General features: G+C 46.1%; 1 protein-coding gene across 1 annotated transcript in view; it reads left to right on the top strand.

The window, feature by feature from the left end:
• INPP5D (inositol polyphosphate-5-phosphatase D) overlaps positions 1 to 18,657 on the top strand; it is a 96,650-nt gene that overhangs the window by 54,730 nt on the left and 23,263 nt on the right. Inside the window, exons 7-13 of the mRNA XM_080932838.1 lie at positions 4,113 to 4,193; positions 4,314 to 4,385; positions 5,745 to 5,868; positions 11,494 to 11,600; positions 14,265 to 14,367; positions 15,979 to 16,175; positions 16,600 to 16,717. Coding sequence (XP_080788964.1) covers positions 4,113 to 4,193; positions 4,314 to 4,385; positions 5,745 to 5,868; positions 11,494 to 11,600; positions 14,265 to 14,367; positions 15,979 to 16,175; positions 16,600 to 16,717 — 802 coding nt within the window. The remainder of the gene's footprint in view (positions 1 to 4,112; positions 4,194 to 4,313; positions 4,386 to 5,744; positions 5,869 to 11,493; positions 11,601 to 14,264; positions 14,368 to 15,978; positions 16,176 to 16,599; positions 16,718 to 18,657) is intronic.

An 18,657-nucleotide genomic window follows, 5' to 3' on the forward strand; every position in this document is an offset into this window, starting at 1 on the left:
CAATATCCAGTACACAGAGAAACCATGTCTCAAACAAACAAACAAAAATCAAGGAAGGGAGAATGTGAAATAGAACAGCTTGGTCTAGGGGTCAGGAAGGGCAGAATCTCCAAAACACCAACGGAGCCTGTTGTAAATGCTAAGGACAAGCCAAATCCATAAATGTTAGCCCTATTCTATTGGTGAACGTATGTCGCTGATCTGGGGGAAGTCGGCCTTCAGCTCACCATCTTCTGCCTTACTCAGCCTCCAAAGATTAAATCTTCATTCTATCCCCACCCCACTTTCACTCCCAATCGCTCACCACCAAGCCCAGTTTTTTCCTGGATGTTGAAGATCCACACTTAGCAGACACATTTTCAGTTAAGCCTTCTCCCCAGCCCCTTTACCCCAGTCTTTGAATGTGGGGAAGACTATAAATCAAGCTGTTCACAGAGAGTAGGTAGGAAATAGACTATATACGTGAGGAAAGATGTTCACCTGCCCCATGGGTACCAGGAAATGCTGTTTAGTTCCTCTCTTGCTCTTAGTTAGGAGAAATACTGACTGTAGCTGGTAATTTTGACTTTGGGAGGAACAGGGACCTTCATGGGGCCTCATTCCTCTGCTGGTGAGTTGAAATGGGCTTTTTAAAGGGCAGGAGATCTGTATAGAAAAGATGGGTACTGTTTTCTGAAGGAAAATGGAGACAGAGTACATCTGGGGGAGAGGGGAGGTGGAGGTGACTGGGAGGAATGAAAGGAAGGGAAACAGCAGTTGGGATGTGTTGTATAAGAGAAGAACCAGACAAGGGAAAAAGAAAGAAAACCCTTCAAGTGTTCCTCTGTGTGGGAGCTGTCTCAGGGACCACATGGGCACTGAGAAGCACGCACAAGGATGGGTACTGATGCTGTGCCCCTGAAAATGAAGACAGGAGATCTTCCGTCTGGCCAAAGATGGCAAAATGTAGCATAATCAAGTAAGGCACAGCACTGACCTTGGTGCAGATGCTGCGGTGGAATGAGCTCCCAGCATTCCCACTAGTTGTGTGGAGACAGTGTGTGGCAGGGCAATGTGAGGATGAGGGTTCAAGCCAGGAAGATGTCAGCCTACCACCATGGGACCAGAGGGACCAGGGAGATGTGGGCCCACCAAGGAGCTTGAGCAAACTGGCAGTGGATTATGTACATAGGCGTGTCACACAAATGTTTGGCACTGAGAAAGCCCCTTTGATGATAATTTTTAAACCACCCTGAGGCAAAAGGCGGAGCTAGGGGCTTAGAGGCCCAGCATGCTGGAGTCAGGTGGCCATGCAGCTCTGGAAAGATAGGTTGTCCTCCTGGAAAGATAGGTTGTCTTCACAGCGACCAAGACCATAGATGAACTGTGTGCAAAGTAAAACCTGCCCCAGGCCTGCTTCTTCAGGAAGACGAAGGCAGGAGGATTACTTGAGTCCAGAAGTTCTAGGCCAGTATGGAAAACATAGCAAGATCCTGATTATTTGAGAAAAAAAAAAAAAAGTAAAGAGGGAAACCAAATGGGTGAAGTGTCACCCTAGTATCTTCCTGCTCCAAACATCCTGTACACATGAGCTTTCTTAGTGCCAGAAAAGGCAGAGGAGGAAGGGCAGACAGAGACCCTCATCTCTACCACCTTTGACCTGACTAATGAAGCCAGCTCTTGTCTGTTTTACAAAAGGACAGCTCTTCAGAGCTGTTTCTATCTACAGTTGCTCTGGATAGCCATCTCAAAATATGCCAGAGAGGAATATTTTGAGGCGGCCTATTTTGGTCTCCCACAAAGATTTCACAGGGAAAATGTATTTGTGTTCTATTTATACAACTAAAAATATTCATCAGCAGGGGAAACTGGCTCTTTGCTGTCTTTGAAGTGAAGGATGGGTTAATTTCTAAGAAAGCAAGAGCAAATGTAAGCAGCAAGGATGCTGCCAGACGCCAGCTAGAATGGAAGGGTACACCCCAAACCTTTGAAGTAGGTGAGGGGAGAGACCAGGTCTCTGGAGTTGGGGCTGCAGTAGCCAGGGTAAGTCCAGTGGGCAGTGTGAGGAACTGAGTTTGCAGCTGGAAGCAGAACACTGTGGCAGCCTCTACCAGCAGAACTCAGGTCTCAGCCCCCATAAAGCAAAGAATATTGGGGTTTGGTTTTCTTAAGTCTTTTTTTTTTTAGCTCAGAGATCCTTCTGCCTCTGTCTCCTCAGTGCTGGAATTAAAAGTGTGTCCCACTACACACAGCTATCTTTAGTTGGAGACAGACACACAGACAGACAGACAGAGTATGATGTGTGCAGATGTCCAGAGAACCCGTAAGAGGGTGTTGGATCGCCAGAAGCTGGAGTTACAGGCAGTTGTAAGCTGTCCGGTGGGTATTGGGAACTGAACTCGGGTCCTTCAGGAAACTGGAAAGCGCTCTTAACCGCTAAGCTGTTAGCCCCAAAGAATGTCTATTTTGACAGGCCTTGACAGGCCTTCAGGTCTTTCAGTCTAGGGGCTGACCTGGGGAGAGAGGAAAGAAAACTGACCCCAGGCCTGAGTTCAGAGTCTCATCTCAGAGTTCTTCCTTCCCTTGTTCCTGCAGTAATGTAAGGACCACAAAGAGGAAAGGAGCAGATATGCCCAGTATGTCTGACATCTTGAAAGGGCACTGACTCTTGCCACCAGAGAGCCCTTTTCCTTGGGGAGTACAGAGAAGTACTTACTGGAGAGGTTAAGACAAAAAAAATACGACAGTGAAAATAGTTGCTGGCTAAGGGGATGGCAGGTGCCCCGGGTCAGGCCTGCCAAAAGTGTAACCAAGGCCATGTTTGACAGTACAGGCCTGTAAGCCTAACTTATATGAAGCTAAGAAAACTTAGACCCTCAGACCCACCTCCAGACCCTGCCTCAAACAAACAAGGAAAAAAACAAGCAAACCAAAAGCCAGTGTAGCATGGCTTATAGCATGAGCAAGGAGTGTGGTGAAGGGCTTACTGTTCAAGTTAGCCATACACACGTCAAGTTTGTTCATCCTGCATCCTTAGGCAGGGGCACTTAGCTTGCTAGCCCCGCCTCTCCAGCAGGGAAGCATGTCCACAGTAAGGTAGATACTGTCGCATCTAGCTTTGTTTTGATTTGTCTTTCTTTGATGCTTGGGATTGTGCTTGGGACCTTCATTCATGCAGCTCATGCCACAGCCTGGCAAATGCCTCTTCTATAAATGCATGCTTGGAGTCAGGCCTGGCATATGTGGGTACCAGTCCCAGTCTGGAATAGCAATTTATTAGCTATTTGTCTTTAGACAAGAACTATAGGCTTCTGAGCCCCAGTGTTCAATAAACAGGTCTTTTAAGCATCTTCATTGGCCAGACACCAGTGCTAGAACACTGATACAGTATGCTGGTTTCAATCCTCAGGGAGCCCATATTCTATCGGGGGAATTTTACACCCAACTCACAAATGATACAGACCACAGCAGGGTGATTTGACAGAGACAATGAGGCGCTTGTCTGTGCTGTGCTAGTCAGGGAGCATCCCTTGGTGGGAACTGAGATCTGGATTGCAGCGTGCCCTTCTCAGATGAAATCCCTAGCAAGTATAGTTGGCGGAAGATCAGAAGCGAGGAGGAAAATGACTCGGAGTGGAGCATCTAAGCCTGCAGCACCTTCAAAGACGGGATGTGGAGCTTGCCTGTGGTTCTGCCTTCTGTGGGAAGAAACCAGTGAGGGTTTTAAGCGGTGGGGATGGATATATTTTGGAAGTTGAGCAAGAGCACCACCAGCTCAGGCAGTGTAGGGGGTGGGAAGGTGATGATCGAGGACGGCCCCAGAGTTTTTAAGGACGGTGTAGGTGGGGTGAGAAGCACTGTGGGTGAGGTAGAGTTAGAGAGAAGTGAAGATCTATTTTTTTGGCCATGAGGAATTTGGGGTGCATCATACACACACACAAACACACACGCACGCACACACACACACACACACACACACACACACACACACACGAGCGCATGCACATCCATGTGCACACATGAATGTGTGTGTGTGCGAGCGCGCACTCGTGTGCATGTAGAAGAGGACCAGCATGAAAAGTGTCCAGTGCCCACTCTAAAAGACCTTCTTTGTTCTCATTTTCATTTCTCAGGTGCCTGGAGAGGTCAGTCCCATCACCATGGTGGCCAAACTCAGCCAGTTGACAAGTCTGCTGTCTTCCATTGAAGATAAGGTACCACAGGGGTCCTGTAGCAACCTCTTGGTTTCTTTATAGTCCCTTATTTGTGCTGAGTGTCCCAAGTTCCAGGTTCTGCATTCCTATGACTCTCTGACCCATTACTGCTGTCCACAGGTCAAGGCCTTGCTGCATGAGGGCTCTGAGTCTACCAACAGGCGTTCCCTTATCCCTCCCGTCACGTTTGAGGTGAGTGATTCTGGAGCAGTAGCGCCTAACCTGAAAATCTACCACTGGGGGCCATTGTGGTTCCTGTGAAGAGAGCACTTTTGACTTGGGCTGTAGAAAGAAAAGGAACCCAATGTCAGCAAGTAGTAGTCAAGGAAGCCACCTAGCTGGGACAGTAGGTAAACATTAAAATTGTTGCCCAAATGCATCAGTGAAGTACCCTTTGTGGGAGGCTGCAAAGAAAGAGCTCCTTGTTGGTCCAAGATGGTATGAACCTCCTTAAATGGAAAGGAGTAACATCAAACTGAGATCACAAGCTGCCTATAAAAAAGTGTCTAGTAGAGGGTCGGTTAAAGAACACAGTTCTTATGATTTCCTTTAAAATGACTGGCTTAGGTTGAGCCCTAGAAAGTTTTTTTTTTTTTCCTTAATGGACCCCCACAATCCTAATACTCCAGCCCAACTTAAGTCTTGCCTTTATGAGACACTCCACTGCCCACCCAAAAGCCTTATTCATCCCTGGAAGAAGTATCACAAAAGACAGATTTCCACCTCTTCCTACTACCTTGTTTTTTAAATTTCATATTTCCCTCTCCCTCCCTTTCTCTCTCTTTCTCTATCTGTCTATATATCTATCTATGTAACTATCTATCTATCTATCTATCTATCTATCTATCTATCATGTGTGTGTGCAGAGAGAAAGAAAAATATGAAGGAAGGGGACAGCTTGCAAGAGTAGGTTCTCTCCTTCTATCATGTGGGTTCAAAAGATTGACTTCAGGTCGTCAGGCTTGGTGGCAGACTCCGATACCCGCAAAAACCGTCTTGCCTGACCTTTCTATCACTCCTGGTTGGTGGGGCATTTTTTTGTTTTTATGAGATAGGACCCCCATAGCCTCCTTGGATCCACCTAAAACTGCCACCACACCCCAGCTTAGATTTTCATTTTCTGAACATGTCTAGGAAGGGAGTCTTTTTCCTAATTATTATCAGTTGATGTTCAATTAGTGGTTGTAACAAGGCCCCAGAGTGTGACTGTGTTGCTAAGATTCTTTTCAAATGTGGATGACACATCAGATTAATAAGTGTTGTCAAACTAATCAGTGAATGAACTGTTTCCCAACAGTTCATCTGTTTACTCCACCAAATCTGTTGGTGGAACAGCTGGGTTGCACATGGGCAAGCTGGGTCCAGCCTTGGTGCCAGCCATTTTTAATCATGCTAAGGAATATAGGAGTGTTCTCAGGTCAGGGTGGGAAAGGCCTGGAAATAGCCAGATGGATGGCCTCACCCAGGACATTGTTCCAAAGCCATGTAGACAAGTTAATCAGAGATGTCATTACTAAAGCCAGCCACTGACTGCATGTCTTACACCCAAAGGTGAAGTCAGAGTCCCTGGGCATTCCTCAGAAAATGCATCTCAAAGTGGACGTCGAGTCTGGGAAACTGATCATTAAGAAATCCAAGGATGGTTCTGAGGACAAGTTCTACAGCCACAAAAAAAGTGAGCCACCCAACCCCCACTCCCCATCCCACCCCAACCCTGCAATACACACCTCATGTTCTGGTTCTGTGTGGAAGCTCTTAGGAATGACCAGTGACTAGATGTCAACAGTGATTGTCTTAGATACTTTTCTATTGCTATGACAAAACACCATGACCAAGACAACTTACAAAATAAAATGTTATGGGACTCACAGTTCCAAGGGGTAGAGCCCATGACCATCACAGTGGGGAGCATGGCATCAGGCTGGTAAACATGGCACTGGATCAGTAGCTGAGAACCTACATTTTGATTCACAAGCATGAAGCAGAGAGAGAGAGTGAAAGAGAGCAAGGTAACTAGGAACATTGTGATCTTTTGAAACCACAAAGCCCCACCCCCAATTCCACATCTCTCCCAATAAAGCCACACCCCCTAATTCTTCCTAAACAGATCCAGAAGCTAGAAACCAAACATTCAAACATATGAGTATATGGGAACCATTCTTATTCAAACCACCTCAGTGACTACCAGCAAAAGTTTGGGTATCCCTGTCCATAGGCACTCCCCAAGCTTTTCCCTGACTATGGAAGTCCTTTCTTGATACAAGGACACCCCCGTATACTTAGCCACCACCCCTAGAAATGAGAGTATAAATTTATCTGTCACAACTTCTCCAAAGCAGTCCTATGTGTACACATAGTAACTTCATGTCTCTGTGTGACGATCCTTCTCTTCCCTGCAAGCAGGCAGTTACCTCACTGTGCTAGGACAGGCCTTGTACTGATGGTATGGGTAGCAGAGCTGCTGGGTTGCCTCCCTTAGCAAACCACTAACCCTGTGAAACTGAAGTATATGAAGTCTGCATCCAAATGGTCCAAATGCACACCCCTGCTCTGTCACTTACTAGCTGGGGGACCTTGACCGCTCTCTCAGTGTCCAATTCTCAGGGATGAGTAAGGCTGAGTGAACAACTCAGGGCACAGTCCAACACCTGACTTCTTTTCAACCAGCTGTTTTGATGGACAGCGCTGAGCCACTGCAGCTCTGTATGTTGTACTGTCCAGTATTTGTACACACAGTGGGAAAGATCCCCATGACAGCTGGTGGAGAAGCTGCTGTGGGCAGAGCAGCAAGCCACCCATATGGTCCCTGCCCACATTGCAATTTGTATTCTGGTGCATTGAGGGTGAGAAAATCTCAGCCAAATCTATCAATACAGTGGTTTCAGCTCCTCAGAAGCTTTGAAGAAATCAGAACAGCATAAGTAAAGATCCTTTGGGGAGCAGGGGTGGTTTAGGGGGGCCGACAGAGGAGGCTGGCCCTTTTGAGCAATGAGCGTGTGAGCCGAGATCCCAGGTTTCGAGGCTACCAGTTGGACAGGTGCCTGAGGGAAGAGTCTTCCAGAGAGTGCAAACACCATAAGGTGGAATGACACAGGACCTTAAAGAATAGAAAGAGGTGTGGGGGTAGCGTGGAATGGAACAGGAGGGCAGTGGGAGCATCGAATGGCCTAGCTTCCTGAGCAAGATAGGTATCACACAAAGAGGACTTTGGAAAAACTCCCAGGCAAGAAGTTTCAGGCTAGACCTTGGTGCTGTTGAGTTATCGCTTCAGATGGTCCTGAGGGTAGCACTGGGTGGATGCTCATCTCCACGTGGTGCTTGACAATCCACCTTCAAATTCAGGCTCTAGCTCCTGCCAGCTGTATAACCTAGCCTCTCTGCACCTCCAGTCTTCATCTGTAAAATGGGGATGGAGACAACAGAAATCATGTGCAGACTGCATGAGAATCATGCTTATGAGAGCATGTGTGTAGGCGTGCACTCTCGAGCTTGCCTGTGTGTGCTCACCCATACAATCATACTTGCAGATGACCAGAAGAGGCGTTGGATCCCCTAGAGCTGGAATTAGAGTTGTAAACTCTCATGGCTGCCCACAGCCAAACTAGTGTCCTCTACAAGAGAAACATACTCTCCTAAACACCAAGCCTCTCCAGCCCATACTCTAAGTGAGGGCACACAATGTTTCATCTTGTATCATAGGAAAGGACCAATGCTGAGTATTTCAGACCCTCAAAAGCCAGAAATTTCATGATCCAATGTGTGTGTGTGTCTTCTTTATGAAACCTATCTTTAATTGGAAAAGCCTCAAGATCTGGGGTCTCGGTTATCTTCGTGTCTTTATTTTATGAGTTCGCACCCATGACGGAAGAGTGGGACCAGGCAAAAAAATGAATGAGCAGACAAAACACATGATGGGGTGAGTTACATAGATAGAAAGAAATAAGAACATGAGCCTGTGAAACGAGCTGGAGAGATGGCTCGGCAGCTGAGCGTATTGGGTGTTCTTTCAGGAGACCCAGGTTTGGTCCCAGCACAGACATGACAGCAACCATGACAGCCGTCTATAACCTCAGTTCTAGGAGAACACATCTGACTTCCATGAACTCTTCCTACATTAAGAGCACAGATACATGCAGGCAAACACCTATACACACAAAATAAAAAATTGAATCAAAGCCAGACATCCCTTTAATTTCAGCACTTGGGAGGCAGAAGCAGGGGGATAACTGTGAGTTTGAGGACAGGCTAGTCTATATAGAGAATTCAAAGATGGTTAGGACTACGTAGAGAGATGTATTTATATAGTCTCAAACCAAACAACAACAAAATAGAATTTTAAATTGAAATATGTTTAAGTTAACAGAAAGAGGAAAACAAAAGGAAGAAGCACAGCTCTGCACAGGGTCAAAGGCGGAGCGTCGGGAATTCAAGCCAGCTGTGGCTATACACAACTAGTTTTCAAAATCCAAAAAGAAATAAACAGATTTTTTTCAAAATTTAAAATGGTTGGAGATAGACCTCTGCTGTCCCCTGCTTACCTATCATGTGGGCCCCACTCAGTGTCCACCAGCCTGACAGACTCCACTAGTCACTGCAGGCTTTTCTACATTGCTGTACCAGCCCAGGGCATTCATACCAATAAGCATTAGTAAAAGAAAAGAAGGGAAAGAGAAAAGCTCATCAAAGAATCCAGAAAAACATATCACTGACCTCATGAGTGTCAGGATTGAGAGTGTCCCAAGTGCTCAGCACATGAGAAGGCAGCTCCAACAGTGGGAGCCTCACAGCTCTGGCTTCTGTGGTAAGGCCAAGGGACTTCCTGATTGAGGTAGAATCCAGAATACATTATGGATTCCCAGCTTCTGTGGGTGCTCGGAGGACTCGCGGGACTCAGCATGGGACTCCTGTGCTTGGGTCTAGAAGTTCCCCCACCCCCGAGTCATAAGGACATACTCAATGCCCCCACCTCTGTTAGGAATGACAAGTCTACCATGGACTCTCATAGAGATTCGGTGCTCAAAGTGGTTGCTTGTTTAGTTAATTAGTTTTGTAATCACTTGGGAATCAAACCCAAGGACCTATGCATGTTAGACAAGCAGTAGCCCAGGCACTCTCTCACTCACTCCTCATCCTCCTGCCTCCACAAACAAACAAACACCCAACTCCAATAGAAGGGAAACACTTAGCAGACAGAAATGGGAGAAAGTCTTTGTCAGTCACACACTGACAGGGGATCAATGTCAGGATGGCTGCAACCCATGTTTGTCACAGCACCATTTGTCATAGCCAAGTTATAGAACTGACCTTGGTACCCATCAGTGAAGGAAGAAAATGTTCCTGTGCATCACGGGATGAGTATTACTCAGCCATAAAGAACAAGATATTGTTTACCAAAAAAAAAAAAGGATGGAACTAGAGATGATGGAAGGAGGGGGGAGCAAGGAGAGGGCAGTTAGGGAAGAGAGGGACCAGAACAGAAAAGAGCAACTGTAGAATAGAGAGCAACGTGTGTAGGAATGAAGAGGCTACAATGACTAGATATGTTCACGTATGCTCGTTTAATGGTTTAGAAAATAATTCTTGGAAAGCTACTCAAGATGTTACCAAAATGAAGGTGTAAACAAAGAGGGAAAGAGAGAGAGAAGGGTCCAAGGAGAGGGACAAAGTAGTAGATTTCAGGGCGCTGAAGAAGGAAGGTTTCCATCAAGCCTCCAAGTCAGCAGACCTAGAGGCTGTGGGAAAGCACTTACTCACAGGACAGACAGCAGAGGAATGCTTAGTCATGTGGGGAGGAGAGTTTGAATGGAAGAAAGTACTTAGCACATAGTTAAAGATGGTAGTTCAGCGGGCAGTGTGACCTTTGGCACTATCAAAAAGAAAAAGAACATGGTAAGTGTACCTTTATTAGCCCAGGAAAGGCTGACATAGTATTTTACCCATATTCACCCCACACTTCTCCCTCTAACTCCCCTCAGACCCACCCTCACCCCTTCCCTCCTCCCAACTTCCTATCCTCTCACTGAGCCTATGTCATAGTTTGTATGTGCTTGGGCCAGGGAGAGGCACTATTAGGAGGTGTGGCCTGTTGGAGTAGGTGTGTCTGTGAGTGTGGCTTTAAGACTGTCATCCCAGCTGCCTGGAAGTGAGTCTTCTGCTAGCAGCCTTCAGATGAAGATCTAGAACTCTCAGCTCCTTCTGCACCATGCCTACCTGGATGCTGCCATGTTCCCACCTTGGTGGTAATGGACTGAACCTCTGAACCTGTGAACCAGCCCTTAAATATTCTCCTTGTAAGAATTGCCTTGGTCATAGTGTCTGTTCACAGCAGTAAAACTCTAACTAAGACCGAATTTGGTATGTGCTCATGGGTGTGCGACCATCCCCTGGGACTTGGCACTACGCCCTTAAGAAACTTGACTTTCTCTCCCCCAGCAGTCAACTGCCAATTCATGGGGCCAACTCAGGAAAATATGTTTTAAGTTGCATAGGAAAAACATGAGCAACCAGGACTAGTCTGTCAGGAGCCTTGTCATAGTCATGGTGACAGAAGCGCTGAGTGTTTATGTAGCTAAAATAAACCAGGTGGTTGTGCATGCCTTTGATTTATTTATTTGTTTGCTTATTTATTTTAAAAAATGTGGGATAAAGTTCAAAAGAGTTCATTAAAAACCTTGAAATGAGTTGCCTTCAGGGTCGGGACATTGGAGGGAGTGGAGTAGAAGGATATTATTACCAACAACAAATCTTAGGGAATGGTTTGATTCATTTTTAATTTTATCCTTATTATGTATGTGTGTGTGTGTGTCTGTGTCTGTGTCTGTGTGTCTGAGTATGTGAGTGAAGGTGCCTCAAGAGACCAGAGGAGCTACATCTCTAGAGCTGGAGTTACATACAGTGATTGTGAGCTGCCCAATGTAGGTGCTGGGAATTGAACTCCGGTCCTCTGAAAGAGCAATATTCGTTCCTAGCTGCTCAACCACCTCCCCAGCCCCTCAAAGTTTGATTTTAAAAGAATGAAATCTACAAGTTTTCTGTGAATTTTCACAAATTAGGCAAGACAGAGAGGGGGTTGGGGGAGGGGAAGTGGTGGGGAGGGAGGAGGAGAGAAAGATAGGCAGAGTTTCACTGTGTGTGCAGTGAAGCTGACTCCCGCTGGCTCTGGGTATCACATTTTAAGATGAGCCCCCAGGGCTTAGCCCAGGTATGTAGGTCAGGTTGGGGCTTGGGCACCTGGAGTGTATTGGACACAACGGATGAAGGAGTACAGGTACGGGATCAATGACCATCTGTTTTCCTGAAGTCCTGCAGCTCATCAAGTCCCAGAAGTTTCTGAACAAGCTGGTGATTTTGGTGGAGACAGAGAAGGAGAAAATCCTGAGGAAGGAATATGTTTTTGCTGACTCTAAAGTAAGTGATGATAGACATCTAATGTGCGGTGAGAAGGTACATGGGTGTTGAGGACCGGGATGTGCTGCCAGGGGTTGTGATCGTTATCTCCCTGGGTTCTAGAGCACCCTTTTCATACCTGGGAAGCTGCGCATAGCTAGTTAAGGACCACAGTCCGGGCTAGCTGGGACTTGCAGTTTTAGTTCCAGTGTCCCAAGACCACAAGTACTAATTTCCAGGTACAAGGAGACACTCCTTTTCTCATGCCCAGTGCTGAGCTGGCCAGGAGGCCTTGACTAACAGTGTCTCTTGGCTAGATTTAGGAGCCCTTTGGGTACGCTCTGGATTTAAATCTGAGTTCTGACCAGTGTAGCAGTAAATATTAAACATTGGCGAATGGTTCCGGGCACCACACCATGCTACCTCCTGCTACTCTCTGGCCCCAGCAGTGGCTGCCCTCTTGTGACTCTCTGCTGTGGACTCTGCTCACATTCCAAGCATCTGCCCCCTGTCGTTAGTGTCACAATTCCCAGTAACCCAGTAACAAAAATCAAAACTCTGGGAGCTTGTAATTTGTCAATCAGATTTCTATTGTAAATTCTCACTCCACAAAACGTCCACACAATAAACTGAGAGTCAATTGATACTGATATAAATTTCCCACCTAGATAAGACAAATTTCCCTGTAATAATCCATTCCTTATAAGATATTCATACCTATCTGTGGCTATTTAAAGCCACACAGGTCTGAGTCATTCTTCTCTTTCTCCATCTTGGTTTCTTCCCTCTCTCCTATCTCTTCTTCCGCTCAAAAACTTTGTCCCCGCCTTTCTTTTTCACTGCCCAATCACAGGCCTTGCCTTATCTTGAGCCGGCCCTCACCTACATACAGACATCAACCCACAGACCAGCACTTCCCTTTGACTTCTGTGTTTAAACTCTGCCCCACTCTGCCAAAGTAAGCTACCTCCACCATCCACCATTCCTGGCTGACAGAGGAAAAGGCAGTATGGGCCATGAGAAAACCCCTGTATGTGCCTCATCCAATCCAGATCAGATCCAGTGTGTTCGCTACATCTTGATCACTCACCTCAGAAGTTAACCTCAAATGGGCTGAATCCCACACAGAAGCCTTGCTCTTCATGATCAGAGGCAGTAAAAATGGACAGAAGAATAGATTGTGTGGGTTCCCTGGGGAGGTGAAACATGAGGGGTTTGACTGTGTTTATCACATGCTGCTGGGCTTCAGGGAAGTGCTAAGACACTGGTGGGGGTGGAGAGATGCAGTCAAAGATGCGGGAGACCTAAGTTGTGGTATCCTGACTTCTGGGCCTCCAGAGGCCGCTGGAGAACCACACAGAGAAGTCAGGAATGAAGTGTTGGGGGTCCACCAGTTCCCCCCAACAAGACCAGGACCAGGGGCTCCCAAACTCCTGGACATCAGGCACTGCTCAGTTGAGAGCAGAGTCCAAGCCCACAGTGACATACTCTAAGACCACACCTATTCCAACAAAGTCATACCTCCAAATAGTGCCACTCCCTGGGCCAAACATATTCAAATCACCACAGCACTCCTTGAAATTTTGTGTGTTCTCATTTAAAGCCAGCCACCCTGTTGACAACAGCCCTCTAGACTAAGAGATAGACAAGTCTCATGTCCCCCTGTGAACATAGGAAAAATACCTGTAAGAGATTAGGGAGGCTCCTTTCTTAACCTGCCCTTCTGCCTAAGTATTGGATTTATTTATCTGGGGGTGGGGTAAGCATGTGCCACAGAGCATGTGTGGAAGTCAGAGGACAGCTTGTAGAAGTCAGCTCTCTCTTTCTACCATATGCGTCCCAAGGACTGAACTCCACTCCACAGCATAGGTCTTTATCGATGAGCCATTGTACTTGTCCTGGCTCCTTTACATTTTCTCTTGCTGAATAAGTAACTCCGACTCACTGGCATTTAAAAAAAAAAAAAAAAAGGTAGCAAATACAGACAGTCAAACGTTTAAAATAAAACAGCACAGCACACTCCTAACCAACTCTGGACTTCCCCTTCCAGGTGTTTGTGCATGTTGTTGTTTGTATGATTTGCTTTGGTTTGGGCTTTGTCGAGACAGGATTTTTGCAATACTGCTCTGTCTAGCTTGGTGCTCACTGTATACCACAGGTTGACCTTGAACTCATGGAAGTCTTACCTCAGCCTCCCAAGTGCTGGAATCACAGGCGAGCATGGCCATGCCCCATGCATTTTTTTTTAACTGCAATGGTGGTACAAATACCATTTTGCCAAGTGGCTTTTCATGACAATGATGTACTGTGGCCACCTCTCTGGATAAAGTACTTCTGCACCATAATGTTAAAACTCTGTAGAGTTCTATATAGTTGTGAGTCCCTTACCTATGAACATGCTTCCTGATGTGGTTGGATCTTGGTACAGTTCCTAATTTTTGGCTTCAAGTCACAACTTTGCAGTGGAATGGCTGGATCCAGGAAGCCACATACTCATGGCTTTGAATGCATCTCTCTAGGTGGCTGCCATTCTCCTTCACACACACACACACACACACACACACACACACACACACACACATGAAACTACCCCTCAGTGTTTTTTAAGCTGACCACATCCTTTGCAAAGGCCAATGTGCAGGAAGGTGGAGGTCCTTCTAAGTGTGTCTGCCCTTCCTCCTCCAGAAGAGAGAAGGTTTCTGCCAACTCCTGCAGCAGATGAAGAACAAGCATTCGGAGCAGCCGGAGCCTGACATGATTACCATCTTCATTGGCACTTGGAACATGGGTGGGTCCCTGTGCCCCTTCCCTCCTATCAGCTCTGTTTGGGTCCACCTTCCTGCCTTGACATCTGAAAATGGCACAAGGGGGTACCTCTATTTCTCACCCATAGTCTGGAATCCATCCCATCTAATCAACTTCTCTTCTAGAGAATTGTACCTTTGTCCAATGATGATGAACAAGTAAAACAGGCTTTAGGATTAGTGTACCCCAAAAATAGCCAAAGTAGCTTACTCTGCAGTTTACCAAGGGACCCCAGGCCTGGAATAAAGAAATCTGGTCCTGGCTTATCCAGGATAGATCCTAAGTTTAAATTCCACACAAATAATATATAAGTTTTTAGCATACATGTTTAGTTAAAAGTAAATAAACAAAATATATATGCTAAATATATGGTAATATATCCCATATGATAAGTATATAAGTGAAATAATCATTTGGTTTAAGGACTCAGCTAGAAATAAAAGCTACAGTATAACATATATATGTGTATGTATGTATATATATATGTGTGTGTATATATATGCACATATATATATATATATACACACACACATAATATATTACCATATATTATTATACTAAATATGTACATTATACTATGTCAATTATACTAAATGTTTTGGTATATATATTGAGCTAGAACTAGATTAATAGATGCCCAGTTAAATCTGAATCTCATACAAGCAACCATTGTCTGGGGCATACTTGTTCTAAAAATCACCCGTCCACTAGAAATTAAGATTTAATGGGTATCTTAGTCTATCATTAACTCCTCGGGCTCTCACCCTCAGGGGTTCAGGCATATGGCACAAGGACCTTTCTAGTTTTCTTGTCTGTCTGTTAATAGTTCTTTTGGTTGGTCATGGTGGAGTCGTCCCATTGCTGCCTTTCCAGCCGAAGACACATGGGGGCAATAGGCAGGAGCCCTGCTACACGTGGGGAGGGTGGGCACGTCTCCATATGAGTTTCACTGAGAGCCCCAGAGGACAGAGTTTGGCAGAGATCGTTATTTGGGTTCTTGGCTCCTTATCTCTCTGTTGGCCAAGAGACATAGATCTCCTTGGGGTGTGGGGGGAAAGTCTACCCATTCTTAGGGTATCTCCAGAAGTAGACCCCCCATCATTCCTCGATTTTTCAAAATGGAAGCTGAGGAAAGTTTCATGCCCTACCTGTTTCTCTTCTGAGCACCTCTTCATCCCAATTCTTAGCTGTAACTTTCTTCCAGGAAGCCTTTGGTGTTTCCTGGCAGTAGGGTAGAAGCCTCCATCCTAAACATGTCACTCACCATGTAATCTCCTGAGTGACAGGGCCACTTATGTGTTACTGCCACCTTAGAGCCTAGGACATGTTTGTTCAGTTAGTTCAGGGCTCCAGAGATGGTCTCCCAGGGTTCCCATTCTTTAAAATGTAATGTTATCTTCACAACAAGATCTCACTGAGCTCTGACCATAGCTGACATGTTAGCTGGTATCAGCACCAAGTCCTCCATCTAGGGCTTTGCCCTTAATGACTTTTGTAACCATGTGATTCTCCTCTTCCCCTGTTTTGAATACCCCCTAATGCCCTTGACCTGAACTGCCTTTGACTCATTCGGTGTTGGGTTTTGCTGTTGAAGGTAATGCACCCCCTCCCAAGAAGATCACGTCCTGGTTTCTCTCCAAGGGGCAGGGAAAGACTCGGGACGACTCTGCTGACTATATCCCCCATGACATCTACGTGATTGGCACCCAGGAGGACCCCCTTGGAGAGAAGGAATGGCTGGAGATACTCAGGAATTCCCTGCAAGAAGTCACCAGCATGACATTTAAAACAGTGAGCAGCTGGCTAGGCCAGGGTGGGAAGACAGGAGGCTCTTTCAAGCATCTCGAAAGTCAGACAGGATACTTCCAAAGATGTATAGGATGGCTCCGTGGTACTCCACTTTCTGAGCTACAGATGTGCATTAAGGTGCCATCCTCAGTAATTGATAGGGTCTTGAGTCCTTCACCTTCCCTACTCCTGCTTAAAGGGATAATATTTACTTCCTAGCTGCCTCTTCAGTCCCAGTTCTCATCTCTGAGGTGCTTTGTCTCATTTTTAGACATTGTTACAAGTTCTCCTAAAAGCTAGGGAATACAGACAGGGTGTCTTACTCCCAGGGTGAGAGCTGGGGTGGATCCCTTTGGGATGCTCAGGGTTCTAACAGTGCACCTCAGCCCTGTGTTGCAACATCGTCTCCTACCATCACCACCCCCAGGTTGCTATCCACACCCTCTGGAACATTCGCATAGTGGTGCTTGCCAAGCCGGAGCATGAGAATCGGATCAGCCATATCTGCACTGACAATGTGAAGACAGGCATCGCCAACACCCTGGGTGAGCATGGGTAGCCATTCCTAGGCATGCTTTACCTTTTCCTTCTCTAGGCAATGTCCCAGATTAAACCATGAGGGTCTTGTCCTTGGATCCTTTAGTCTTCAGCAAATTCGGATGGTTTCCCTTGCGAAAACTCATCCAGGGTCTATACCAGCTCTGGCAATCTGGCTAATATGTGGGTTCTGCCTCAGTAAGTCTCCGATGATTTCCAAGGTGCCATTCTGACAAGTTTTCAGGTGGCATTAATGCCAACCAGTCCAGGGACCACACTTTGAGAAGTGAGAATCTAGACTAGGGATTGGCAAACTTTGACTGTCAAGGACCAGATGGTGACATTTTAGGCATAATGGGCCACATGCAACTGTCCCTTTCTGATACTTTCACTTGAAAGTCCCCACACTCAACATGAATGAGATGACTGTGACCAGACCAGGGTTGACCATGGCCTATAGGATATTAACCCAGGAGAACCCCAAGCACCCTGTTGGAAGTGGAAACTGGCCAATGCTGAGTAGGTGGGCACAGAAAACAGAGATGAGAGAGGACAGACTGCATATGTGTGAAAGCAGGGTCCATATCTGCAAAGGTGGCCTCTATGGATATGCAAGTCTGTTTATGAGTATGCGAGTGTGTGCATGGGTGGTAAGGTGACATTGGCTGTGTTTGTGTGTTTGTGTGAATATGCATGTGTGCATGATGAGTTCATGTGAGCATGCCCTGTGTATTTAGATATTTGTGCTTGTGGGTAGAGCTGTGTCTGTGTCTTTTATGTGAGCCCGTGAGAGTCTGTGTTTCTGAATGTGTGGCTGTGTGCATGGGAGTGCCTCAGGGTGTGTATGTGAGCACAGACACTGGGCTGTATGTGAATGGAGGCACTTTGACTTTGCGGACGGGACAGGGTCCCGGAAAACAAAGCAAAACAAGACACAAGATTGCTTTATTTGAGGACCTGTGCTCTTCTGCTGCCTCCACTCATCCTTTCTTGCTACAGCAGCAGTCATGGGGTTAGTGTGAGCTCCATCTCCTACAGAACATCCCTGCCTGCACACCTTCCCTCCCCAGGTATCCCGCTTCCCTCGCTGGCCCCTGCACGTGATTTGTTCACATGTCTTATTGAAAATTACAGCTGTATGACCTGAACTAGGCCTTACTCTAGTCCTGGCCCTAGATCCCACTCCTCCCTACAGAATTTAGTCTGAGTCTTTGCCTGGTATATATGCAAGACCCTGGGTAAGGTCCCCAGGACCAAAATTAAACAGATAATCTTCCACTCCTCAAAAAACATACATGCTGCTTTGGTTGGTAGTAAGCCCATGTCCAGCAACCCCTGCCTTCCAGAGTTTGTCAAGCATTTCTAAGCCCTGGAATCTCTGACTCTAGTTGCATTGTATTTGCCTCAAAAGTGGAGTCTCTAGGACTGCTCTGCTGGCCTAGGAAACATACTTTAAGAACCACTAGTGTAGGATAAATTAAAACATCAGCAAGGTACAGGTGTGTGAGAGAGATTATATTTATATGTGTGCGTGTCTGTGTGTGTATCTGTGTGTTTATGTGTGCACTTGTGTCTGTGTATATGTCTGTATGTGTGTATGTGTTCTATTGTGTAGTAGGTATATCTGTGTGTGTCTATGTATGTATGTATGTCTGTGTGTGTTTGTATGTGTGTCTGTGTCTTTATATGTCTATGTGTGTGCCTGTGTGTGCATGTGTGTGTTTAGGTATGTGTGTCTGTGTGTATGTGTTGTATGTGTGTGTTTAGGTATGTGTGTCTGTGTTTGTGTTGTATGTGTGTGTTTAGGTATGTGTGTCTGTGTGTATGTGTTGTATGTGTGTGTTTAGGTATGTGTGTCTGTGTGTATGTGTTGTATGTGTGTGTTTAGGTATGTGTGTCTGTGTGTATGTCTGTATATGTGTATGTGTTGTATGTGTGTGGTGTGTAT

The sequence above is a fragment of the Micromys minutus genome (assembly GCF_963924665.1).
Source record: "Micromys minutus genome assembly, chromosome: 19".
NCBI classification, from domain to species: Eukaryota; Metazoa; Chordata; class Mammalia; order Rodentia; family Muridae; genus Micromys; species Micromys minutus.